The 26,037-nt window shown below is 54.3% G+C and overlaps 1 protein-coding gene across 3 annotated transcripts in view; it reads left to right on the top strand.

Moving 5' to 3' along the window:
• Positions 1–26,037, top strand: part of LOC122366371 (tyrosine-protein phosphatase non-receptor type 4-like) — a 73,508-nt gene that overhangs the window by 41,849 nt on the left and 5,622 nt on the right. For 2 of the 3 annotated variants that reach the window (XM_043338558.1, XM_043338559.1), the window contains exons 3-6: positions 11,361–11,546; positions 23,497–23,611; positions 24,102–24,260; positions 25,105–25,230. In XM_043338558.1, the coding sequence (XP_043194493.1) occupies positions 11,361–11,546; positions 23,497–23,611; positions 24,102–24,260; positions 25,105–25,230 (586 nt within the window). Of the gene's footprint in view, positions 1–4,909; positions 5,084–11,360; positions 11,547–23,496; positions 23,612–24,101; positions 24,261–25,104; positions 25,231–26,037 lie in introns of those variants that run through there. The other variant, XM_043338560.1, reaches the window with a different exon arrangement.

The raw sequence follows: 26,037 nt of genomic DNA, 5'->3' as shown, positions 1-26,037 counted from the left end.
AGAAAAGACTCAATGCTTCTGGCTAGTTTATTCGAAACATCTCGTTTCGAGAATACAGCGCGGTGTTTCACGGCCGCTGCAACCACGCCTGTATGCGAAAATTGAAGTTTTCTAAGAACAGCAGGATCTGGCAAGGTGCAAGGACAGAATATGGAGACCCCGACATCGACGTTAGGTTTAACTTACATTTGCAGTTCAAAAAAAAAAAATGACATGCCCGGGAATGACGCGGTGGCCGCCCTGACATTGTGACGAAGTTGGGCGTGAGTAGAGACAATAGCGGGAGTGCACATACAAGTCAAGCGCCCCTCAATCCAACCCTTCGGGCAGCAGCGGCACCAGCAACCCGGCCATGTCCACCAATGTCGTTCAAGATCCGAATCCAGAGCCGGCAGAGAGCACGGCTCTGCCCTGACGTGACACATATCCCCGGCGTGTCAAGACAGACAGACCATTACCTCGCCTGTATAAATACAACAATGTATACAGTATACCTTACCTACATATTTCTAAGTCTCATGTTGAGGCGAGAAGCCATCAGCGTCCAGTTCTACTTCGACGAAGACTCGTATTCAGACCCGGCAAAGAGCACGGCTCTGCCCTGTTTCCGCGGCTTCTAATGGCCACATCGATACGAGACATCTCCAATCGTCTGCTTTACCTACTACAAAACCAGGTCGGTGTGTTGCGATTAGCACGATACATTTCTTGCGTAGATATCTGCTAAATGCGTTATTAATTAGAAATAGGAAAAGTAAACATTGCCATCGTCATTCGCCAAACAGTCGAGGTTGCAAGCATAAGTCTGTCCGTCAACACACGCCGGGGATATGTGTCACGTCTCGGGGCAGAGTCGCGCTCAATGCCGGCTCTGGATTCGGGTCTTGAACGACACCGGTAGGCACGGCCGGGCTGTCGGTGCCGCTGCTGGATGGAGCGACGCAATTGACTTATACTCGTATGTGTACTCCGCTATTGTCTCTACTCACTTCTCATTTCGTCACACTGTCAGGGCGGCCACCCTGTCATTCCCAGACATGTTATCTTTTCTTTCGAACTGCTAATCTAAGTAAAACAAACGTCAATCCTGTTGCTTCAGCATTTCACTTCAACAAATCTGCATGACATTGGTGACGCCGATGCTGGTCAGAGCCATGCCCCAAAAACTTGGGCCAATGACTGTGCGAGGTCTCCACATTCTGTCCTTGCAGCCTGCTGCAGCTCCTCCCATCCTTCATAAATTTTCGCATAGAGTTGCGCAGCAGCATATTCAGGCTGCGAGGCATCGTCCAAATGCAATGTATGTTGTCAACAGCAGTGCAAAGAGCTGTATTATTGCTCCGAGCTTGCAGCTTGATGAATAAACAAAGCTATATGGTATGCTAAGGAGCCAGCTCTATTCTGTAAACGGAATGTTTCGAGTGAGTTACCCAGAAGCGTTGAGTCTTTTCTTAGTTCTGTTTGGCCTATTTTCTGAACCATCGACACAGAACACCGCAGCAGAGGCACCGATGCAGCACTGAAGCTTTCCGCTCCGACAATATGGGCTAGCGCACCCCTATCATGTGAAAGAAGACCACGCATTCACTCCCTCCCATCGGCCGGCCGGCCGCCCGGTAGATGTCGTGGCGCGCGGTGCCGATAAGGCGCTTCCGCCTGCGCGCGGCGGCGAATTCTCGCCCTTATTGACACCGGCCGGTCGCCGGGCGTGACATGGTCCTCTTCAAGCCGTTTGGGAAGCATGAAGCAGTCAATATTTTTCGGAAAAAAGGGCATCGTTGGACTCAGAAAAGAATACCTCACCACATGAGCCATGAGCCCGTATACTTTTCCAAAATTCGGTTTTTTTGAACAACCCTAATGATCATTGCAGTGTGGGACTGTCGAACAAAGCTCAATAGCGTCACTCTGTGGGCAGACAGATGATAGACCTCATAAACGCATTTATTCGAAGGCACACGGCCTGCTGATGAACTGCACAATAGTCATCAGTGACGTCAAACTTGCCATACTGACGTCACTGATGATTCCGGTATGCGCGCGGTGAAAACTCGCGTCCGTGTGCTGATGGTGGCTGGCAATAGTCAGCGCTGCTGCGCGCCTTCCCACGCGGCCGCTGGGTGGGCAGGGCCGCCGAGCCGGGTGTGTTCCAACGGCGGCATCCGGCGGGGCTTATTCAGCAGCCAGCTGTCCCATTTATCTGCCGGCTAATCGCTCCGCTTTTAAAGGAATCGATGCCACTCTACGGCCTCTTCCATTGAGAAGTTTCCTCTGAACGCTGGGTTTGAAATGAAACGTCCCTCGTGCTCTGCGCCCGAGGAGGTGCGGCAGGAGGCTGCTTCCGCTCCGATCGCAGATACACCAGAGTCGTGCCCACTTCCTCCTCAGTTTTGACAATAACCAGGATAGAGGTGGCGCGCCGACTTCCAACAAAAGGACGGCGCATAGTCCATAGACAAACTCAAGGTTGTTATATAAACTTTGATTCGAAACAGATCCATCACCTAAAGGCTTTAATAAAAAGCTAAAACAAAGATTTAAAATAAAAATAAGCTGTCTTTCATATCAGGTAGGGGAAAGTGGGGTAAGACGGTCAGGGTAGGTAAGACGGGCACCCCTTCTGCAGACCAAACCAATAGCGCTACGAGCAAGAAAAGTTAGGACCAGAATTGCCTTTCCCACTACACACCACCATTCAAGTCTGGTGAATTTGTGTTCAGTCGATAATCTTTTATTTTGATTTCTTTAAAACACTCATTTCATTGAAAACATCCATAATGTATTGTGCAAGCTTTTGTGTACAGCACTATAGAGTTAAAAACTCGCAATCACTTGTGGTACACTCATATGCCAACAGTGTTCATTTACGGCGGATTTGCTTTGTCTGCATCAAATTGTCCACAGCGAAAAATCGTGCTGAACTTCTGACATTGAGTTTGGGGTAAGACGGGCAACTATGAACCCAATGGGTCTGTAATGGTGAAAATATTTTTGTTGCTGTAGGAAAAAAGAAGCATTTCTAATAAGAATATGTTCGATTCCGATACTCACAGACATGTTAGCAATATTCCTTCGGCACAGTTTATTCTCGAATAATGAATGTGAAAAACGGTTCTACATGGCTTCTGAACTAGGGCCTATATAGGAGCATACGCCTTCTGCACGAATCTCGTATACTGCCATTTCCGAAGCACTTGAGACCAACGAGCGACTGTATAAATGCGGCTAATCTCGGGCATTTGTTGCGAGCTGCGCTGATCGGTGAAAGAAGCTGGCCGTCTTGCCCTACCCATGTGACCGTCTTACCCCATGGGGTGGGGTAAGACGGGTTTTTGCAAGGTTTTGCAAAAATAGCTGCAGTTTATTTGTTGAATCAGGTCTAAGTCTCATCTTCTGGCAAATGAAAGTAAAATGTCTGAAAAAGGTTTTCACCCAGTTTCCCGTTTCTATGATGTTTCTAACCGGCCGAAAAATGGCTCCAAAGTTAAGGTGCCCGTCTTACCCCACTTTCCCCTATAATTGGTATCTTTTTATACAGCAAGTTTCGGATGCAGATTAGCAATGCAGCTGTGGAAATGAATGGCATAAAATTATGGCATCGCTATAAAGTTACTAGAATAAAGCGATACCTATATGTGGTCTGTTCCGAGAACTCAACCAGAGGCATGATGCCAGTTTGAAGTGTCTTTGCGTAAATAAAAATTGTGTAATTGTTATGTTTCTTAGAACACAGAAGCGATGGAATTATAGCGTTATCGGCTGCAGAGACCGTCCACGAAACATCCACAAGACAGCCGTGTGGGTGGTGCGCTGGATCAAAATGTGAACAGATCGGTTGTCTGCTCCACATCAAAGGCCAAATCATAATAGAAATTCACGTATCCGTATCAGTTTTGTGCCTCCGCAACGCAAAGCCTCACCCTCCACTAATGGTCAAAAGAGTTCCTCATTTCCGCTTTGGCACCGCTAACGATTAGTGAGATATGATATGCATAAGCGATGCGCAGCAACTAGCAGAGTCGACCTGATATTTTTGCTCCCTTACCAGCCTTTTTTACCAGAACCGTTTTGGCAAGTGTCGGATATAGTGAAATGCGATCAGCTGGTACCGGTGGAGTAGTAAGTAATCGGTGAAATAAGTAATCGTCATTTCACCTACAAAGGTACCGCAACTACCTAGCTCCGAAATGTCCAAATAATTGTAACGAGCTGTATCTTCTTGTATAAATCTAAAATTTTCATTTTCATTTAATTATCTTGAAGAAAAAAAACGGCTCATAATCGGTGACATGGCGTGTCATTTCACCCACAAAGGTATACCGAAACTAGCTCCGAAATGTCCAAATAAATGTAACGAGCTGTATCTGCTTGTATAAATCCAACATTTTCATTTTAATTTAATTATCTTGAAGAAGAAAGGGCTCAAAATGACATAATGACAATGAGAGTCACATTTCACCTCCAGGTTTCTAGTATTTGTCTCCAGATGGCAGGATAAGTGAGCGCCTGCATTGATACTGTACCGCATGGTTTTCTACCAAACTGCACACATGAAAAGTGATAATAATCGGCGAAATTACATGGTAACGCCTGTAAAACCAACCATTTTACAGGAATACAGGGCAGCAACTGTTATCACTAACAGTTGCAGATTAGGACCTAATCTGCCACTGTTAGTAGAAGTCCCTTGTGATCACTAATGAGGAAGTAGCCTATACGACCGCATGATGGACAAAGAACCATCATTTTATTATCTCTGGCTCTATCCATCCCATCCGCACGTCAGTGCCATCTCTTTGGGTCGGAAACGAATGAAGGCCGTATGACGAATCCCCGCCCGCCTCGCCCGCCGCCGCCGCCAGCCGCCAGCCGCCAACCGCCCTCCGTCCGCCGGTATACGACACCCGTCAGTCCACTGGCGCCCTCCGCGTCGCGCGCACGTGCTGTGCTGGAGAGTGAGCCGCTCGGCGAGAGGAGACCGAGTTGAGCTGAGCGGGACTGAGCTGAGTTGAAGCTGAAGCGAAGCATCTCTCCCTGCTCCAATATGGTGCTGAGGCGTCAGAAGAATAGACTGAGAATCCAGGTGAGGGCTGGAATCAGAACGGTTTTATCGCTGAAGATCGTGGGGCGGCGATATTTCAAAATTCTTACGGAAATTTTTGTTACTACTCTGCAATAATTAGTATGTATTGACTGAATTAATTAGATTAAATGACTAACTGAATTAAAAATCTCATTTATTGGCGTGATCATTGCCGGCGCGAAAACCCGTTGAAAGTCCGCTTGCATAGCATGTGTACTCGTTTCTAACCACGGCATTTACATTGGTTCCGAAGACAAACATCAGCTTATTTTGGTGCATGGTGATCCATTTACTATAATAAATAGGTCGCCTATCTATTCTTGTTTGCGACATACGGTAGATGTAAGCCCAAGTTTTAAAGTTATTTTGTTGTTTTATTATATTATACAAAAATGGTACTTCCTGTGTTCTTAGGAGCCTATGCAATGCGTTCAGTTCAGTCTTTCTGGTTCGGCTGACGGGCTTTCTGGGTTGTTCGGTAGGCCTTCGTCCTTCACTCTGTAAAAAGGCGCCTCTTCCTGAGAACAGGTTTCCGTTCTACACGGCCCATACATGGTCCGTCAGGAAAGGGCCGTCGTGACACCACAACACGGCGCCACAATGCACGGATCGACTGTGCCATCACGGGCGGCCTCGGATGTTATCGCCTGCAGTGGCGGCGGGCTGAATGGTGACACGCGGCGGCGACCCCGGCGGGCCGGATGTGGTGACCCGGTGTCACAGTCAGTCTCCCGTGCGGCACCTCTCTCCCCGGCGGCTCAATGGGACGTCCCACACTGCAGCGCAGCATTGTCTCACACCCTGCCGCTGTCTGCCGCCGCATTGTCTCGTCACCTTGCCCCGCGCTGACGCCGCCGTCATCCAGCGCCGAACTTCTACGGGATGACGAGGAGACGGATGACGGGCTTCCGGAAGGCGTGCTCAGTTCCGGTGCTCAGAGCGTACCTGTTGGGATGGCGTCATCGATGCCAGGCGGCGTCATCAGCCCCTAGGCGGAATGGATGGCGTCATCACTCGTAGGGATGAGGGCAGATGTGACATGCTGGGCTCGCTAATGACCTTCGCGGGTTATGTCCAGTAACGCAGGCTATGCGTCACAAAGAAACCGCAACAGTAGGGAGGGACACAATCCCCGGGATTATGTTGTGGTGGGTCGTTTTTGACCACGTGATTGTTGTACTGGGATAATTAATGCTTCATACTTCTTTGTTGAATATGAGTGGTATTGAATTGTGTGAAATGACATCATCATATCAAACCATTTCGTCATCAGCCATTGGAAATTGTCGGCTTAAGATTCTAATTAGTTACCGCCATATTGATATTTAATACGGTTGAAGTTAGTTGCTCCGTTATTGACATAGAACACCGGTCAAAAATAGTCCCACACCCTCACCTTACATAACGCACTTCCGCCGTGTATCGGTTTCCTCCGATCGATATCGAGCTGCGGCCACCAAGTGTGCCCCTCCCGTTTAATATCCGCCGCTCGTCCCGCACCCACACCCGAATTAGACATCCGAGCACGTCCGGGTGTGCCAGACCCGCGGCCACGGCCGCCTCATTCATCCCCTGACCGGTCGGCCGTCATCCATCCTAGGAGGGCACGGCCGGCGGCCAAGGCTACACAAACCGCTGGTTCCGACGGCGCCCGGTGGAGTCCGCCCGCCGCTGGCTGGCCGCCGAAATTCGGCCGTGTTTGGTCGCTCGGCGCGGCCCGCGCGGCGGTCTGCTCTGGTGCGGTCGGGGGTCTGGTGAGCGCTGGTCGCCGGCCAGAACCCTGTGGCGGAGGCAGGACGTGGTGAGATCACCACATGCGCAGTCAGAGACCCGTCTCCGGGCCGGCGGGACACTGGGCTGGGTTGTGCGGGCGCAGCAGGGTTTGGCGCTACAAGCACTCCGCCGAGAGAACATGAGCTGGGCTCGGCCGAATTCGGGTGGGATGGGCCGGTCTGGAAGAGGCTTGGCTTTGGGTCGGACTGGCCTGCTGTCTTCTCCGCGGAGGGGTGGCACGGATGTCTCCCAGTCAGGACCGGGACGGGTGAGCTGGGTGAGCTGGGTGGGTTTGGGCATCTCCCGGACGCGGTGCGTCATTCAGCGCTGCCAGACTCTCAGTCCGCGACAGACGCGCCCTTTCCGCCCTCGGAGCGGTTTGACACACGGGATCCGGCATACCTCCGGAGCGACTCTCTGAAGTCCGCCGCCGCCGCCCCGCCGTCGCCGCCGCTCGTCAGCCGTCTGCTGGCCGCCCGCCAGCCCCTCGTCCCGGTGCACCGACCCTGACCGGGTCGCCGTGCGAGGGAGGCTGCACATCGCCCTCGCTCCCTCCCTGGCGAGCGCGCCTTATTACTCAGCCCGGGGCTACTTTGAGCTCTCCTGCAGCCGCAGAACGGACAGACACGCAACCTGCTGGAAGGGAACCGCCGCCAGATTTCTGGCGCGCGGATGGCTGCGGTATTTACGCTGCACAGTCATTCTGAAATGAACTCTTTGGTCTGCATAACTCAAGCATAATGGAAGCGATCATTATTGCGTATCATTTACTTGAATCGTCGTCATTCGGAGGCGTCTTCCTTGCCATGGCTAACTTCGATTCTTGCCTCCTTTCAGTGACGTAATGTTACGCCAAATGTCGCATAACGTTTCCAACACAAGCCACCACCCATTTGTTTTGATTTCCTCAATTTGCCCGATGTCCATGGTCATTTTGCAAGACCATCTGTCACTGTGACATTTACTTGCAATTTCGTCCAGGTACGTTTCCCCATTGCCGCCGACGGCTTCCTGCGGCCAATCGCAGAAATGATGCACGTCACACTCACTCCTGGAAGTCCATAACAGAGTGCGCAAAAAGTAAAAACACTCCCACACACTGACAGGAAAGGCTCGTCACCGCCGGACCTTATTGGAAGAAGCACTGACGAGCTGACTGACGCGCCGTGAGCGCTCAACTCCGGACATGCTTGCATGATGGCGTCTCCGCAAATGGTATGCGCCGTGATATTTTCAGAGAACATCAGAGACCGGTCGGGCGATTTACACCGACTGATTACGCCGGTATTAGCTGCTGGCTACGTGGATTCAGTGGACACTGGACAGTGTGATTGTCAGTGACTTGTCTGGAGGCAGAAACTCATTGACATTCAGCTCGGGAATATACGTTGTGAGCTGAACATGATCCGCGTCTTGAGAGGTTTGATTGTGCATGAGCCAGGCATGGATTTGATGCCTTATCATGTCAGGGATGTGGATGAATCATTGGCTACTTGTCATGGATGACGCTGCGGCACACAACATATAAAACTGTCGAGGTCCGTAGGCTGGGTGATGGGAAAAGTTTGCGACATCTTCGAAGCTACTGAATATTCCGTAATACTGCGCTCATATTCCTCGCCGCTCGTGTTCTGAACTACGACACGTAATCTGCTAGCAGCGCCGACCATATGTGGTTGGGCAGGTGCAATCAGCCCCGGAAATGATCAAGCCGAGCTCTCACGCCTTGACCTCAGGTCGGCTGCCGTTACGGTGACTTCATACCGGCTCGTATTGCGTGCACTGGCAACCGTTCGGCTGGCCTTGGCGAGCCTGTCGCCACTTTACCGCAGCTTGTGACGAGAAGCACTAATGGACAGATTACACGACTATTTGTTTCTGCTGCTTTGTTCAACAGTTCCTGGTCTTCCGTGCAGTAGCACGAAAGCTGCCAGGAAGTTCTAACGGTTGCTGTAAATGGTGGATGCACAGAAGAGTAAAATTCGCTTTGTTTCGTGTAGCTGATGGCATAAAGTAGCCTTAGCGAATGCCTGAACGGTTTCTAGGCTGTATTCAGGACAGCACACAATGCCTGAAGTGCGGTAAATAACGACTTCCAACAACGCCATTCGGCGTTTATTTATGGAAGTGAGCGGTACGGGCGATCTTAACCACATGTTTACCTCTTTCGATTCAGGTGGTCCATAGCGGCTCACTGCTCGGGCATTTATAGCTCAGTCGGCGGCGTTGGTGTTTGGAAGAGGCGGACACGGAACTTGGACCGTGGGCCGGTGATAAGTTGACTCCGAGTCAACTTCTGACCCACTCGCGAACAACGACTGTTTGCATCTTCCTACGCACCGGACCTGGGCTTTGACCAGCCGCAGTGTCTATGTAATGTAGTGCACTTTTCCGTTGTCAGCTTGCGAGTGTATTTTTACCACGGGTTGAATATTCAGAGAGACGAGCGTGTCGACCGGTTTTATTTTCTGCTACACTTTTCTGCCGAGTTGGCAACGGGTGAGATAGTTCCCACAACGTCGAGTCATGGTCACAGCAACAGCCCAGTTCGCTCGTATCCTGACCGGGTCTCCGCTGGCCTCCACTTTTCTGAACTCTGCATACGTAATGACGTTATCTAAACTGTTGAGTCTGTGGAATAAATTGTGATGCTTAAGCCGCTGCCCCATCGGCGCCCACGCGTAGTCCGGTGCTGAAATAGCGCCGCCCCCGAAGTCACCGCGGACGCCGTCGCCGTTGCCTTTTGACGCCCACACCAATAATCCCGCCTTCGAGCTTCGCCACTAGCGGGCTGGGGCTTGAACACAAACACCTTTCTGCCCTTCCCTCAGTCACTTAACTAACACTCTTACTCGACGCTGAACGTCGCCGTTCACCGACCGGTATCAGAGCGCCTTCTCTACACCTTTCCCCTCATTGACGGGGTCGTGTGTGGGTGTGGGCGAATCTCTGGGGAGCCCCCAGCTCCGTCGTGTTTTCGTCGCGTCGCTCTCTCTCTCTCTCTCTCTCTCTCTCTCTCTCTCTCTCTCTCTCTCTCTCTCTCTCTCTCTCTCTCTCTCTCTCTCTCTCTCTCTCTCGGGGACAGAGCGGCGGCACCGGAAGTTGCGACGCGTCGGACCAGCCGGCCCGCTACCCGCCCACTCTCGGTTGGCCCGCAGAAAATCGACGGACCCGAGCGGCCGCCGGCGCGGCGGAGCACTGATTGGAGGCCAAAGGGTGCTGGTAAAGCCCCGGCCGTGCGTCGCCCACGCACTTTCAAAGTCTCAGAGATCCCATTAGTTGGAAATTCAGCTCTATAGTGAAAAGGATGCTTCCGGAATTCACTCCGTCTTTTTTTTTTTTAGTGGTAAGATGCCCGAGGAAGGTTTCGAGAATTGTAAGAAATATCGCTCAAAAACATTTATCTCTGAACGAATATGAGTGGGACTTGTTCTGAAGGTCGCCTCACTATCCAGAATCTCCTTGAGGTCGTGCCTAGGCCGTCCACCTCTCCCATATGGAGATATTGCTGACGTATCGGATCAGTTCAAGACTGGTCAGCCGCCTCGCTGGCGCCTACTCTGCATAACATTCATCTGTAGTCTGACTATAACAGGCAGCCGGAATAAAGCCCACACTTGTTCTCTTTTCCTGCGAAGTAGCCTTCTCGCTAATCCTGGATCATCGTTACAAGCTCATGAGAATCGACCTGCCGTCAGTGTGACGTGACGTGACGTGACGCAGTCTGACGTGACGTGACTGGTGTGACGTGAAGGGTGACGTTACTGATGTGACACCGCTGATGTGACGGTGTTTACTGCGGTTTCGTCTCACGGCCACTGGCTACCGGCACTATACTGTATGACGACTGGGCGGATTGCCCCCCCCCCCCCAAACCGGCTCCTGGTCCCCCAGTGTGACGCCACTGGGAGGGGGAGGGGGGGGGCGTAAGCCCGGTCGTCATGACCGCCAAGTTTTCCACCGCAGACCGCGGCTTTTATAGCGCGGGACGGCAACGCTTCGGTACAGGGATTGCATGTAATTATTGGTCGTTTATGTAATGTTATTGCGCAGTTGGCCGTTGTGATGCTATTTTAAGAGCCGGGCCAAAGAAATGACTAAAAGGCTTGAGTTGAGTCACATGGTAATGCAAGGTTGCGTATGAACTCGTATGTTGAGCATGCACTTCAAGTAGCATGCGTTTCAGTTGACCTATTCATAAAAATAAAATAGTTTCGTAGCCAGCTTACGAACGTCAACAATGCTGGTTGCATATCGATCAATAAGCAAAAAAGCGATCCCTGACCCGAGCCGAATTCGCGCGGTTTTGGCATCGGTCTCTTGGTGTTTTCATCCCTTTACTTTTGAGCATTGATGTTTAAGTAATTCTCTTCATTGAATGCGAGAAGTGGCCACAAATAGCTCTGCATTGCTGAGCAGTACAGCTTACCAGCCAATGCTCCGTTTGCCATTTACTCTCAGTGAACCCGACATTAGACTGACCGTCTCCGTTTCTCTGTTCCAGATCCACGGCCCTCTGGGCTGTCAGGAGGTGCCCCCGGTGGTGGTGCGTCTGAAGCCTGGCGACCAGGGCCGCTACGGCTTCAACGTCAAGGGCGGCGCCGGCTCCAACATCCCCGTCACCGTGTCCAAGGTGGCACCGCGCTCTGCCATCTGCTGCAACGGGCCGCGGCTCAGCGAGGGGGACCAGGTCAGTGCCAGCTCGCGGGCTACAGAGGGCTCTTAGCGCATACTGTATGCTGTTTCTATATGTGTACCTGTTCTGTACTGTTTCTTAACTTATTTCTGTAGCGAATATATGAATACCTACTTAGCGAACAATATCTCGGTACACCTTTGCCCATCCGCTTTACCTCTGACTCCATGGCAAGCCTCACCAACATTTAACTCATCCATCTCGAGAAAAAACGGAGCTCAACTGGCGATTAGGTACTCAGTTTTCCCGTTATCGTTCAACATTAAAAATAGGTTTACACGTTTACATAAAATACCACGCAGATATACCTAATCAAGTTTCGACACCTGTTGGGACTGGATCCAGGTGTGATGATGTTATCGTCATTGTGCGCGGCGCTGAAGGAGACGGCTCGTCTGGACCGATGATAACCAGGATGTGATCTGGGATGCGCCCCGGGAGCGAGGCGGTCCGTATAGCTGAGGAGCGGCCCGGGCCCAGACCTCTGAGGTGCGGCCGGGGAGAGGTCCCGCTGGCGCTGCCCAAAGCAGGTCGCACCTGCGCGCCGGGCAGAGACGCTGAATACTCAACAGGCCCAGATGGTCGACCGGAAACAGTTTACACGAGATAAATCCCCGGATCGAGCTCTGATCGGGTAACCAGTCTGAGCGGAGACAGTTCCGGCCAACCGGGGTGGTCCGGTCTGATTACCTAGAGCTGCTCTGGATGAAGATGAAAGGTCGTTGTGACCTTTAGTGGAAAACACAAGATTGTTTACATTGCTAAATTCTTAGAAGTGATATCAGTCGCTTCCTTATCCATTTCTCAAATAAATAAACTTTTAACCTTGATGCTTCTTTATGTCCAATAGCAATCCACTTCCTATATAATGCTGCGTCCACCCCTAAGGTTGTTTACGAGCTGCCGGTATGGTACTTTCCTCATCTGCTGAGAACCCCACTCAGTCTCGGTGATTGTTCCGCTTGTGGACAGTCCTGCCGAACAGCGGCCACTACTATAGGCGGGTGTGTTAGCGTCCAATCGGCCCTGGAATCTCCATCGCCCGGTCGCACAGTGATGCAAATGGGGTTCACGAGTGGCCATAAATACGATTGGGCTCATGCCTGACGCCTCCGTGATCTAGACACTCTGTTGGCTGAGTAAAGGCCGATCGCCCACTGGTGGCAGTTCCTGCTCCTGGAACGACCCGCCACAGTGGGGTCACGACAGGGAAAAAAAAACAAAGAAGAACAAAAAAAAAAAATGTTGAGACCATGACCGATGGTCCGTCCCCTTCGCTGGCTCGTCTCTGACTGTCCTATATCCCGCGCTCCCCTCGTGCCTCCCGCCCCAGCCCGCCCGCTCCGCTTATCTCTCTCCCTCCCACCCTCCCTCCCTCTCCCTCGCTCTCTCCGGCATCTGTCTGCCCTCGCCCAACGCCTCTTAGCCGGGGGGCCGCTAAGTTGCCATTGGGCTCATGCCTGACGCCTCCGTGATCTAGACACTCTGTTGGCTGAGTAAACCAACTTTAAGCTCCTAAGAGCTCTCGCAAATCGCAGCCATCCGTGATGCTCTCTTGCGCTCCCTAGAGCTCGTGGCATGAAACATACGTAGCGGTCTGCCCCCAGGGCAAGATGCTCTCAAGAGCTCGGAGCTCGCATAGCCAACTGTAAGCTCCCAAGAGCTCTCGTCAGCAACCTTAGAGCAATAAGCTCCCGAGAGCTCGCACGGTTACCCGTCATGCTCAATAGAGCTCCCGCTGTGAACACTCTTAGCGGTCTGCCCCCAACGGCAAGAGGCTCCTAAGAGCTCGCACAGCCAACTGTAAGCTCCCAGGAGCTCTCGACACGAACCCCATAGAGGCTTCCCCCGAGGGCAATAAGCTCCCAAGAGCTCGCACGGCCATCCGTCGGCTCCCAAGAGCTCGCGACAGTAACACCCGTATCCGTCTGCTCCCAAGGACAATAGGCTCCCGCCGGCTCGAGCAGTCGCTTGTGCTCCTAAAGCTTCCAACAGTAGCGCCTATGCGGTCTGCCCCCAAGAGCAATAGCTCTGAAGAGTTTGCGCAGCCACCCGTCCGGCTCCAACGAGCTCTAGACATTGGCACCCATAGCGGTCTGCCCCCAAGGGCAAGAAGCTCTCGCGAGCTCGCGCAGCCATCCTTCGGGCTCCCAATAGCTCTCTACAGTAGCACCCATAGCGGTCTGCCCCCAAGGGCAATGAGCTCCCGAGAGCTCGCACAGTAACCCGTCATGCTTCCTGGAGGTCGCGACAGAAAACTATCGTAGCTGCTAGCCCCCAGGGCAAGAAGCTCCAAATAGCTCGCCCGGCCACCGGTCAGGCTCCCAAGAACTCTCGACAACAGTGGCCTTGGCGGTCTGCACCAAGGGCAGTAGTACCCAATAGCTCGCGCAGCTCCCTTCGTCAGGCTCCCAGGAGCTCTCAACTTCAGCGCCCAAAACGGTATGTCCCAGGGCAAGAGCACCCAAAGCTCGCACAGCCACCTGACATGCCCCCAGAGCTCTCGACAGTAGAGTCACTAACGGTGTGCCCCCAAGGGCTATAAGCTCCCAAGAGCTCGCACCGCCAACTATGATCTCCCAAGAGCTCGCACGGCCACCCGTCATGCTCCCAAGAGCTCTGGACAGTAGCGCACATGCAGCCTGCCCTCGCACCGTCAACTATGATCTTCCAAGAGCTCGAAAGCCCCCGTCATTCTCCCCCAGGCTCCCGACAGTAGCACCCACGCGGTCTGCCCCCAAGGGCAATAAGCTCTCCAGAGCTTGCACAGCCCCAACGCCCGCACCGGTCAGATGACCGTATAGGTCGCCGGCAGATACAGATAGTCGGACGGGTCGCTCTGGCGCGTCCACACATCCGGAGCTCACACCCGCCGCGGCCCGCGGCCCGGTTGTGAAACGAAAGAATTGCTGGCACGCAGCCCGCCGAAAAAGGCAGCGCGTTACGCCCTCCTCGTCGATCCAGTGCCGGTCCCCGCACCGCCGCGACACGTGCGAACCGTCGCACACTGCCCGCAGATGGCCGAGCCGTTCGCGCCTACCCCCCCCCCTGCGAGTGACGAGGGAGGGGGGTGGCGAGCGCCCCTGTGTGTGCCGCCGCGCCACTCGAGCCGGCCAAGCGCCCGCCCTGTCACCGCGCCCCCCCCCCCTCCCCCACCAGGGATGGGGGGCGCGCAGCTGGGTGGACGCCGCCCCGCGGCGCATCCTCCAATCCAGTAATTAGATCGGGACCCGCGCGTTGGCCGCGCGGTGGACCTTTGGCCCATATCGCGTGCCCCTCCCCGCGCCGGGCGGTTGCGGCGCAGCGGGCGCGGACACGCGGCGGGCAGAGAGAACAGGGCGAACAGCAAACATCGGGTAAGATAACCGGACCTCTTACTCCCGCCCAAGGCGAAAAGCACACAGATCTGGGAAGAGAACCGGGCCGCTCCCGGCTACCAAGTACGGCCTTGGGTGTCGCTCCTTGAGGGTCAAGCGCGGCGGCGTCCGGCGAGCGCCAGGGGGCTCCCGACAGTGCCGCACCCAGTAGCTGCGCCTAAGGGCAATAAGCTTCCAAGCTCGTAGGGCTGCCGTCGGTCCCACAGGCAAAGCTCCCAAGAGCTCGTACAGCTTCGGTCGCCCCAAGGGCAATAAGCTCCCAAAAGCTCGTGCAGCTACCGTCGCCCCAAGGGCAATAAGCTCCCAAGAGCTCATACAGCCGTCGTCGCCACTAGGTGCAATAAGCTCCCAAGAGCTCGTACCGCCTCAGTCGCCCCCAAGGGCAATAGGGCTACCGTCACCCCCAAGGGCAGCAAGCGCTAAGCTACCAAGAACACGTACAGCCACCGTCGCCCCCAAGGGCAGAAAGCTCTCCCCCAAGGGCAATAAGCTCCCAAGAGCTCGTACAGCCATCGTCGCCCCAAGGCCAAAGTTCCCAAAAGCTTGCGCGGCCATCGTCACCCCAAGGGCAAAGCTCACATGAGCTCGTACAGCGACCGTCGCCCCCAAGCGCAGCAAGCTCGCTCCCAGGGCAATAAGCTCCCAAGAGCTCGAACGGCCGTCGTCGCCCTCAAAGGCAAGCTTCAAGAGCTCGGACGTGTGCTGAAGCCTTCGAGGGCAGGCATCAAGCTCGCCCCCAAGGGCAATAAGCTTCCAAGAGCTCATACAGTCATCCATCGTCGCCCCCAAGGGCAGTGAGCTCCTAAGAGCTCATACGGCTACTGTCGCCTTCGAGGGCAGCAAGCTCGCCCCTAAGAGCAAAAAGCTCCTAACAGCCCGTACAGCCAACGTCGCCCCCAAGGGCAAGAACCTTCCAAGAGCTACCGTCACCCCAGGGGCAGCAAGCTCGCCCCCAGGGGCGATGAGCTCCCAAGCGCTCGTGCAGCCATCGTCACCCCAAGGGCAATAAGCTCCCAAGAGCTCGTACAGCTACTGTCGCCTCAAGGGCAGAAAGCCCGCCTCCAAGGAAAAATAAGCTCCCAAGAGCTCGTACAGCCATCGTCGCCCCCAAGGGCAATAAGCACCCGAAGGCTTGTACGGTTACCGTCGCCCCCAAGGGCAATAAGCTCCCAAGAGCTTGTACAACCATCGTCGCCCCCAAGGGCAAAGCTCCCAAGAGCTTGTGTAGCCTCAGTCGCCCCCAAGGGCAACAAGCTCCCAAGAGCTTGTACAGCCATCGTCGCCCCCAAGGGCAATAAGCTCCCAAGAGCTCGTACGGCTACCGTCGCCCCCCAGGGCAGCAAGCTCGTCGCCCCCAAGGGCATTAAGCACCCAAAGGCTTGTACGGTTACCGTCCCCCCAAGGGCAATAAGCTCCCAAGAGCTTGTACAACCATCGTCGCCTCAAGGGCAAAGCTCCCAAGAGCTTGTACAGCCTCAGTCGCCCCCAAAGGCAATAAGCTCCCAGGAGCTTGTACGCCATCGTCGCCCCCAAGGGCAATAAGCTCCCAAGAGCTCGGACGGCTACCGTCGCCCCCAAGGGCAGCAAGCTCGCCCCAAGAGCAATAAGCTCCCAAGTCGCCCCCAAGGGCAATAAGCTCCCAAGTCGCCCCCAAGGGCAATAAGCTCCCAAGAGCTTGTACAGCCATCGTCGCCCCCAAGGGCAATAAGCTCCCAAGAGCTCGTACGGCTACCGTCGCTCCCAAGGGCAGCAAGCTCGCCCCCAAGAGGAAGAAGCTCCCAAGAGCTCGTACAACCATCGTCGCCCCCAGGGCAAAGCTCCCAAGAGCCCGTGCAGCCTCAGTCGCCCCCACGAGCAAAGCTCCCGAGAGCTCGTACAGCCTCAGTCGCCCCCACGGACAATAAGCTCCCAGGAGCTTGTACGGCCGTCGTCGCCCCCAAGGGCAATAAGCTCCCAAGAGCTCGTACAACCATCGTCGCCCCCAAGGGCAAAGCTCCCAAGAGCCCGTGCAGCCACAGTCGCCCCCAAGGGCAATAAGCTCCCCAAGAGCTTGTACAGCCATCGTCGCCCCCACGGGCAATAAGCTCCCAAGAGCCCGTGCAGCCTCAGTCGCCCCCAAGGGCAATAAGCTCCTCAAGAGCTTGTACAGCCATCGTCGCCCCAAAGACAATTAACTCCCAAGGGCTGTAACAGCTACCTTCGCCCCCAAGGGGCAGCAAGCTCGCCCCCAAGGGCAATAAGCTCGAGAGCTAGGACAGCTACTGTCGCCTTCAAGGGCAGGAAACTCCCAAGAGCTCCCACGGCCGTCCGTCAGACCCGCGATAGTGGCGCCCGTAGCGGTCTGCCACCCTCCCCCCCCCCCCCGGTCATCCCGCGGCGCTTGCCCGGTCGCCACCGGCGCTCTGCTCCTTCAGCGCACCCTGCCGAAGCTTGTCTAAGCTCGTTCTTATCAACCAGGAAGCAGGGATAGAAGAAATAGCGTTTCTCGTCCCCCGAGCAAGTGATTGTTCAAGCTGTCCAAGCCAGTGTAACCTTCGTTCAACCATCTCCCGAAATGAACATTAGACAAAACGGAATTCCGAAGGTCCAATCTCAGATGACACCACTAATCGGTCCGCGGCGTCGCATTGCATTCGCCAACAACCAGCGACCCGCACCACTCGGTCAAACTGACCCTCGACCGCTCACGCGGCTGCTCCTCGCCCGGCAAAGGCGGTCAAGCCACGCAAAGACGCGGGCACGTCAGAGCCCGCGTGGTCCGGAACAGCGACAGCCGATAGGTATCCGTGGTGTGCCTGCGAACCGACGGCGCGCCGCTGCGCGCGCTTTAGGTCTGTAAAAACTCAATAAGACATCATCTGGGACCACCACGATCACCCCGTTCCGGAAGGGTCACTGCCCCCTCGACTCTCCCTCAAACACCATGTTCCTTTCTCCTTGGCCCTGTCCCACTGCCCGTCCCATGACTCCAGCGGACAGTCACCCATGCCCCAGCTGTGAGCCATGCGGCCGGGCGCCGCCATACGACACCGTGACCGATAAGGCCGGGCTGTTTACTTTATTGGGTCTCCGCTGCCCGGTCCGCCGCGCCGCGGCGCCGGCGGGCCCGTGGACCGCGCGGACAAAGGGAGGGCCATTCCCGTTTTTGAGCGGCATTTCACTCGATGCTGCTACCACGCTGCTATCGCATTTTGCGAGCTGAAGTCACACATGTGACGACATTTTGGCAGGGTTGGAGATACGGATGTACGGATGTCATGGAAACCCAATTAGCACGTGTGATAGCGCACGCTGGCAGCGGCCGTAAACAGGGCCCTGGCCCGGCGCCTAGATCTGGCTGCGTGCGGCGTGCTTCGATGACGTCACCCACCCGGCTCCGCTCGCTCAGCCGGAGCGCAGGGGTTAAGCGCCGCTGCACCGTTGCAGCGCGCAGCGATACCAGGGTGCAGGTGGTCACGGGCCAACCTGATATCAGCCCTGAAAATGTCACCCGAGGTCACCAAGTCACTGACCGCGTTCGCCCCCAAGGGTACCGCACCGCACCCACCAGCCCCCAAAGGCTTCAAAGACCAACCAGCAGGCCCCTCAGCCGCTGCCACACTCCATATGCACAGGGACGTCTGACCCCGTCCCGCTCCCCCGCCGCAGTCGGCAGTCGCGCTGGCAACCAGTCACCGAACTGTGACAACAGGAGACAAGAACAGAACAGAAGGCAAGCGCTAACCCACAGTCTGGGTCCTCACGGAGCGCTCCCACGACCACAGCTGCCGCGGTGGCGCGCTTCAAGCGTCCAAAAGCTCTTGACGAAGCAACGAAAAAAAAAAAAAACGTCCACGACCGTCTCTCCCAAGCCGATATTGCCAGCCTATTCGATTTGTAGCACGAGATGTCGGACAACACCATCCAGATTAGACAGCGCGTGACTCCGCAATAACGCAAGTCGCGCGAATTCTGTCTACACGCTGATTATACATCGACAGCTGACAGCCATGACCATAAGCTCCCAAGAGCTGGAAAGTGGCGCCTTCGCGGTCTGCCCACAAAAGCATCCCTGCTCTCGAGAGCGCAGGTTACTGCGCCCATCAAGCTGTCGCGGCACCCGGCCAGTTACACAACAGCGAACTCGGCCCTTCGCTTACCTGTAGTCAGTGGCATCTACTGACAAACCTCGCGTCATGAGTCGTCACAGGCGGTTGGTTCTCTGCCTCCCAGCTCCTGCGCTGCGCTGAATCGCAAGGCACCGCCCTTCTGAGTACCATGCCACCACTCCCTCTTTCGCCGTCACTATTCATAGCCTCTCTGTCACTCCGAGTGTCACACAACGAGAGAAGCCAAAAAATTGTTGAGACCATGACCGATGGTCCGTCCCCTTCGCTGGCTCGTCTCTGACTGTCCTATATCCCGCGCTCCCCTCGTGCCTCCCGCCCCAGCCCGCCCGCTCCGCTTATCTCTCTCCCTCCCACCCTCCCTCCCTCTCCCTCGCTCTCTCCGGCATCTGTCTGCCCTCGCCCAACGCCTCTTAGCCGGGGGGCCGCTAAGTTGCCAAAAAGGCCCAAAATTCAAGTTCACTTAATCGAATAAATTGTAATATGGTCAGTCAGGCAAATGTTTGTGGTGTCTGAAAAAGTATGATTTTAATGTTTTTGTCAAAACCGGCCTCGTGTAGGATTGTCAGAAGTCTAGACATTTTCGATGTCGTAAAATGACTGTCAGGTACTTGAAATTCAAGTGCCGCTAGCTTGCGTTCATGTCATACAAACTGCAAAAATTATACATGAAAATGATCCCCGAAACCTGCTGCTTCTAATGCCACGTCATACAAAGCCATATCTATTTTGGTATGGCGGTGAGCTAACTATTTGTAATCATGTTGCAACCGCAGTTTTTTACCAAAAATATTTGCTTTCAATTAACCTACAGCACTTCACACAGTGTGTGCCCGCTAGTGCACCATATCATAGCATTCCCTAATCATTTCTGAGTCGCATCGTGAAAGAATTAAGGCGCTAGCACAGGGCTGACCGGCGCAACAGAAGTTTTCGTCCGGCACGGTCGGGTGCTGCGGCGCAGCGGGCGGCCCGGGCGGCCGCGCCGCCGCGCCGCCCGGACGCCGCGCGGCGGCACCCACCCGCCCAACTGCGCGCCCACTGCGGCACCCGACCGCCTGGACAAAAACCTCTGTAGCGCCGGTCAGCCCTGTGCTAGCGCCTTAATTCTTTCACGATGTGACTTAGAAATGATTAGGGAAGGCTATGGTATGGTGGACTAACGGGCACAAACTGTGTTAAGTGCTGTAGGTGAAACGAAAGCATTTTTTTCTTAGTAAAAAACTGCGATTGCAGCATGATGATAAATAGTCAGATTACCACCAAAGCGAATGAGCTACGGCTTTTTGTGACCCAGCATAAGAAGCAGAAGGCTTTGGGGATCATTCCCATGCATATTGTTTTCAATTTGTACGAAATTAACGCAAACCAGCGGCGTTTGAACTTGCGAGTGTCTGACCGTCATTTTACGACCTAGAAAATGTCACGACTTCTGACGATTATACACGAGGCCGGTTTTGACAAAAACATGAAAACCATAAGATTTCAGATGCCCCAAACATTTGTCTACTCGGCCATATCGCAATTAACTCGATTTGGTAAACTTGACTTTTGGGTATTTATGGCCACTCGTGAACCCCATTTGCATCACTGTGGGTCGGCGGCTCTCCATTCAAACGGTGTGTTCCGGGGCTGCTTCGGAAAACAACTCGGTCAGTTGTCACCGTCCAGGCAGACATGATAACAGGTGGGGCGATGAAAATCTGCGATATGCGTTTTGGTGCGGATCATACAATACGATCGTCCGCCGCTGCGGTACGTTTCGCATGGCATATTTTGCGTGACGGATGAGCCGGTGATAACTCAAACGTTATCGCTCTAGGATCGTTATCGTAATCGCTATTATCGTCGCGAAGTGTGGCCTGCTTCTCATTGCGGTCTCGTCCTCGCATTGCACAGTCGTCCTGTTGTGCAACTAATTCGTGTTAGAAGAAGACGGGCTGGCGGCACTAATGCGTCCATGTCAGTGTTGATGCGACTATAAACACGGTCGCATCGTTTTCATTTCAATACGTTTTTGTTCCTATTTAAACAGCTTAATCGACATGCCATTGCCCATGCAACCAATTAGTGGGCATCATTAAAAAATCTATCAAATTCTGTGGTTTTAATTCTTATTAGCCGTGTGAATGCGTCGATTCAGCGTTATGAAATAAGTCCACACCGCGCCTCGCGGCCTCCAGCCACAGGAAGTAGGGTCAAAGGTCAACCTCGCCCACCACAAGCCGCGCCTTGTGTCGTCACCTGGCCTGACCTGACCTCTGTGACCTTATGACCTCTTCGAACCCGCCTGTGATCTTCGAACACGCGCTGGTGTGGTCATACGCGATAACACGTGATCATACCATATGTTTTGTTGTCCGAGGACAGAGCTCTGCAGGGCCAACAATATCGCCGCAGGGTTTATAGACTAGCCATCCGACTCCATCGCTTCCTGCATGCGTCTGGGAACCCCATAACGTGTGTAGCTATCTCTGGTTACTGATGAAATTTCTGTGGTCTGTGAAGTCTGAAACCATGAGCGATAGTATCCTTGACCAGGGCGGCCGAGGGTCGGGCGGTGTGCCTATCTCCAGGGAGACATACCGTGCTGGTATCCAGATAAGGCGGCGGTGATGTAGGTTTGCGCTAATTATCATGTAAACTGGCCCTGATAAACGCGCCGTGCATGTAGCCTCGCCTCTTCCGCTTATAAGGCCGCCACATCATACGGGCGGTACGGTTCCTAGAAATAGTTGTAAACATCATGTTTGCCCTTTGCGTGGCCGCAAAGGACAGCGAGCGGGCTCCAGGCCGACCGATGTCCTTGTGTAGTCTGCGGGTTGTACGCCAACGGATCCCATCCGGCATAGACGCCCGCGTACCACTCACTTTTGAAATAAGAAATGTCACACCTGCGCCAGTCGTGGGCCGGGCGGCTGACTGACCGTTGATGGGCGGAACGGGGAGAGGGACAGCTCTGTCAGACCGCTGGCAGCTGACCCGCCCACTCCCCGGCCCATCCGGCGACACGGACACTTCCGGTCAGGGGACAGCGCTTCCGGTCAGGGGGACACCCCTTCCGGTCGGCACCCACCACAGCTGTGCAGGGTAATGAAGCGGCGGCGGCCCCCTCCCGCGGCCCCGCCTGCACATGTGGGTCGGTCGGTACAGTGTTTCCGCTCAGCTGCGCCGATATGACGTGTCCGGACACTGCAAACGGCCCCGGCGTTCCCCGCAGGCCGCTGCGGCGCCCATATCGGCCGCAAACGGCGCAGTGATCACTCGTTACTTGCCATGTCGAAGCTACATGGTAACGCGTGATCATTGTTGAAGTCACATGTCCGACCTGTGCGTTATAATGCTGTGGTGAAAAATAGCATGGGAGAAAAGCTAATCCTAGCCGATGGACGGGCAGAGATCTGCTCGGTGCAGGTGTGTCACTGTAGCGCTGACAGAGACAGGTCCCGGATCACTGTTCGCTCCATTAGACGTGCCGTTGGGTCGGAGATCCCTGTAAGCTCCCAGAAGATAAATGAAGCGCGCATTAGATCGTTTTTTAGCCGCCACTGAGACTGTCAGTGACCGGGATGTTGCTCACCTTTTATCCCGAACCGCGGCAGTTTTGTTTCGCTGGAGTCCGTTTGTTTCGCGGTATAAGTCCGTTGCTAGGCGGTTGCTAGGCAGTCTCAGACTCTGTGTCCTGACCCAATAACCTGGGGCGATTTGAGCCGGTGCCAAAGGCCACCTTCAGGTGACAGTTATTTGTAGGGGTTGACGGAGCGGTGACGGGTGTTCATGCCATTACCGTGTCGTGGCCGAGCCGGAGACAGCTGCCGGCCAGCCTCGACCTGAATCGGTCCACAGAGCCGGTCCTGGGACCTCAGACACGTCGGCGGGGTTACTTGCAGATTTATTTTGGGCGGATGATCCGCGAATGCCAGCTGAGTCACGTAATGTGATAGGGTGACAGTGTGTTTTAGTCATTGGACATGGCTCGCTGAAAATGCCGTTTAGGGGTTAACTTCAAGAGGTCACATTTGACAAACGCAGCCCCGCAAGGGATCTAATCAATTCATTTGCTCCAAGCTTGACGCAAAAGTAAAAACACAAAAACGATACCCATGTCTTTTGGCGACTGCGTGTCCTCTGCCGTTTTAGATCCACCTCCAGCCTGAGGAGTCACCTTGTGACTCAAAAAGCCGCAAACCATCCCAAAATATCCCCTAATTACTCGAGAAGTCACCGGAGCATCTCACGGTGGCCTTTGACCGGTTTCCACCAGACGCGTCCTGTCTGTTGGTCTTGGCTCTGTGCCCTACGGCCACTTTTCAGCTCAGCGAGGTCACCCGTCCCTGTCGAGGCCGACGCCGATCTGCTGCGGCGCGGCGTCACGCGGCACAAGTGTGCGTCCCGAGTGTGTCGTCACACGTCACCGTCGTCACGCCCTGTGACTCATCGCCGACCTTCTCTCTTTTGCAGGTGGTGCTCATCAACGGGGTCGATGTCTCCTCCTTCACCCTCCGCGAGGTGGTGCGCTTCATCAAGTCGTGCCGCGAGCGCCAGTCAGAGCTTGAGCTCACCGTCAAGCCCAACTGTGAGTTCGCGCGACGCCTCGGCGGCCCCAGCCACCCCTCCAGCTGGCTTTCCTCAGTCGGCGCCCTGTTATTGTATAAACCGCCGCTTCCGGCGTAACTTAGCACAGTTGCCAAAGACATCGATTTTTGCGGCGGCGGAACGCGTCAGGAAATAATCACGTGGGCTATTTCGAGAGCCACCGACGACACTTGACAAACACAGTGGCATGGGGTGGAATGTTTCAAGTTTCAATGTTTGCGCTGAACGTTTCGCCAGCTACCGTTGACGTGCGGATCTCTGCCAGAATCCCACCAACGCTCGCTGATGAAGTACGTTGTCATGCTACCTGTCATGTCACATGACATGCCTTTCGTCTCGCCAAGGGGTCACTTGAAAGCGCCTTATGTCTTGCATCACTGTGCTATAAGAGCATTGCATTCCGCGCTGAAGCTTATAGCTGTAAAGTAAACCCGACAGCCCCGGCTGACCTCATCCGTATGACCCGGCAGTGAACTGCGAGCTCCATGACGACCTGGAGGAGCCTCTGGTGCGTTTCGTGCCGGACACCACCCCGCTGTCGCTGTCGGGATCGGACAGCACGGCGGCCACCCTCACGCTGACGGCTGATGCCACCCCGCTGGCCCGCTCCATCGCCGAGCTGGCGCACGGTGAGCATCGAACCCACGCCTTCCGGGCATTCCTTTCTTGCTTGTATGCGCTGATATATGTATCCTGGTCCGTACGACCCACGAGCTCATCCATAAATAAATCCTGTAATCTGGTTTTTGTAATGTAGGTTGCATTACCTCTGTCATAGATACGAGTAACATTAATCATATTATCTATGCCTCCGTCAATACAGCTTCACTTTCAACCCTGTTTGATGCTTGCTATTAGATAGAACCTACCCAATGCAATGTTGTCCTGTCCCGGTAGGTATATTTTTACTCATTTCCCATTGAACTGTGCTGTAACATTATATACCGTTCCGTCAACCCCAATACCAGCCTCTATGCGTTTCCTGCCCGACGACCAAACCGCGCGGTCTATACCACGCTTCCGCCGATTCTTTTTGTGACAACTTTGTCTCGGGTCTCGTGTCGCAGAGGTCGGATGCGATCGGCAATTGTTCTCTCGCTGCCATTGATAAATATACCTCCTCTAGTGGCTCGTGAGCCGAGAATAGATTTCTGTGTCATTCAGCGCCCGCTGGGATGCCGGATACGAGGCGACAAGCTGCCTCCTTATTACTTGCTATATTTGTGAACGATGGGATATTCTTGCCATTTCTTGTCAAAGAACTGGTGGGTCTCTCGTCTTTTTCAGCCGTCGCCGTATTTCTGGAGTGATATTGTCTCTCTGATCATAGTTATCGTACAAGTCTTTCTCTTCCTTTGATGTCCTGGTATAGATAATTTCAATACGTTGCATGTCTGCCATGTTTATTACCGAATAATTGCCGTTTTTTCTCGGTAATGCCGACTATAACACTGTGCCGTTCGTCCGTTTCAGCGCTGTCCCGAGGGATGGCTCAGCTGGAGTTTGACGGCCTGGCCCGGCGGGAGCTGAGTCTTACCATGGACGATTGTCGTTTGCCCTCAAACATCGCCAAGAACCGCTACAGGGACATTTCACCATGTGAGTACACACCATATGAGTACATGAGTACGAATGGGAGGATGAGAAAGAGTGGCGGGAAGGTGGGAAACATAAGCCTGATGTCAATACCGTTACCGGTTTGTTACATTCATGATTCATCGAAACAAAGTGAATGATGAAATGCTGCTGAAGACCAGTGTCATTCACTGATTCATGTGGTTACTTCAATTAAGGTATTATTTTGCGGTCAGAACTATCTGGAGCGAACACGTCAACATCAGGTAACTCAGTCGTCATGGCCTTGCCTGCGGTCGGGACATTCACTAGCAGTGCTGCTGTTCTCTGTCCTGCCTGCGAGAACCGTTACCTTGCCGTTGTGATTCAATCGTGCTGCGATCGAGCGTGCGTCGCGCAGCCCACACCCGGAATGTGCGGCGCCGATTCGGCCGGATTCCGGCGGACGTGCGGCCGGAATCCGGCCGCACGTCCGGATTCCGAGCGTGCGGCCCGGAATCCCCGTCCGGAATTTTAGCTCGGCATTCCAGTCCAGGTCACTGCCGAGAGACCGCGGTGTAACCGGAGTTTGGGTTAGCGCACACTAGGCCACCGTTCGATAGAGAAAACGAACTTGCGATATCACTAGCCCTTAGTGCAAAGGATACCTATTTCACTCATGCCGTCAAGGTATGTGAGCGATTGTCGAATGGTCGAGAACAAGCGAGACCGTGAATTTTAATGCTGAAGGACGCCAACCGCTCATGAGGAATTTATTTGCATTCAATTTTGCGAGTGGAGAATGCCCCGTCGTAAGCATGACTTTACAGTATACAATCGGTTCTGGGAACC

The sequence above is a fragment of the Amphibalanus amphitrite genome, unplaced genomic scaffold (assembly GCF_019059575.1).
Source record: "Amphibalanus amphitrite isolate SeventyFive unplaced genomic scaffold, NRLGWU_Aamphi_draft 000801F_arrow, whole genome shotgun sequence".
Classification (NCBI taxonomy): Eukaryota; Metazoa; Arthropoda; class Thecostraca; order Balanomorpha; family Balanidae; genus Amphibalanus; species Amphibalanus amphitrite.
Note: the sequence above shows the minus strand (reverse complement) of the source record. Positions and strands in the feature narration are given on the sequence as shown.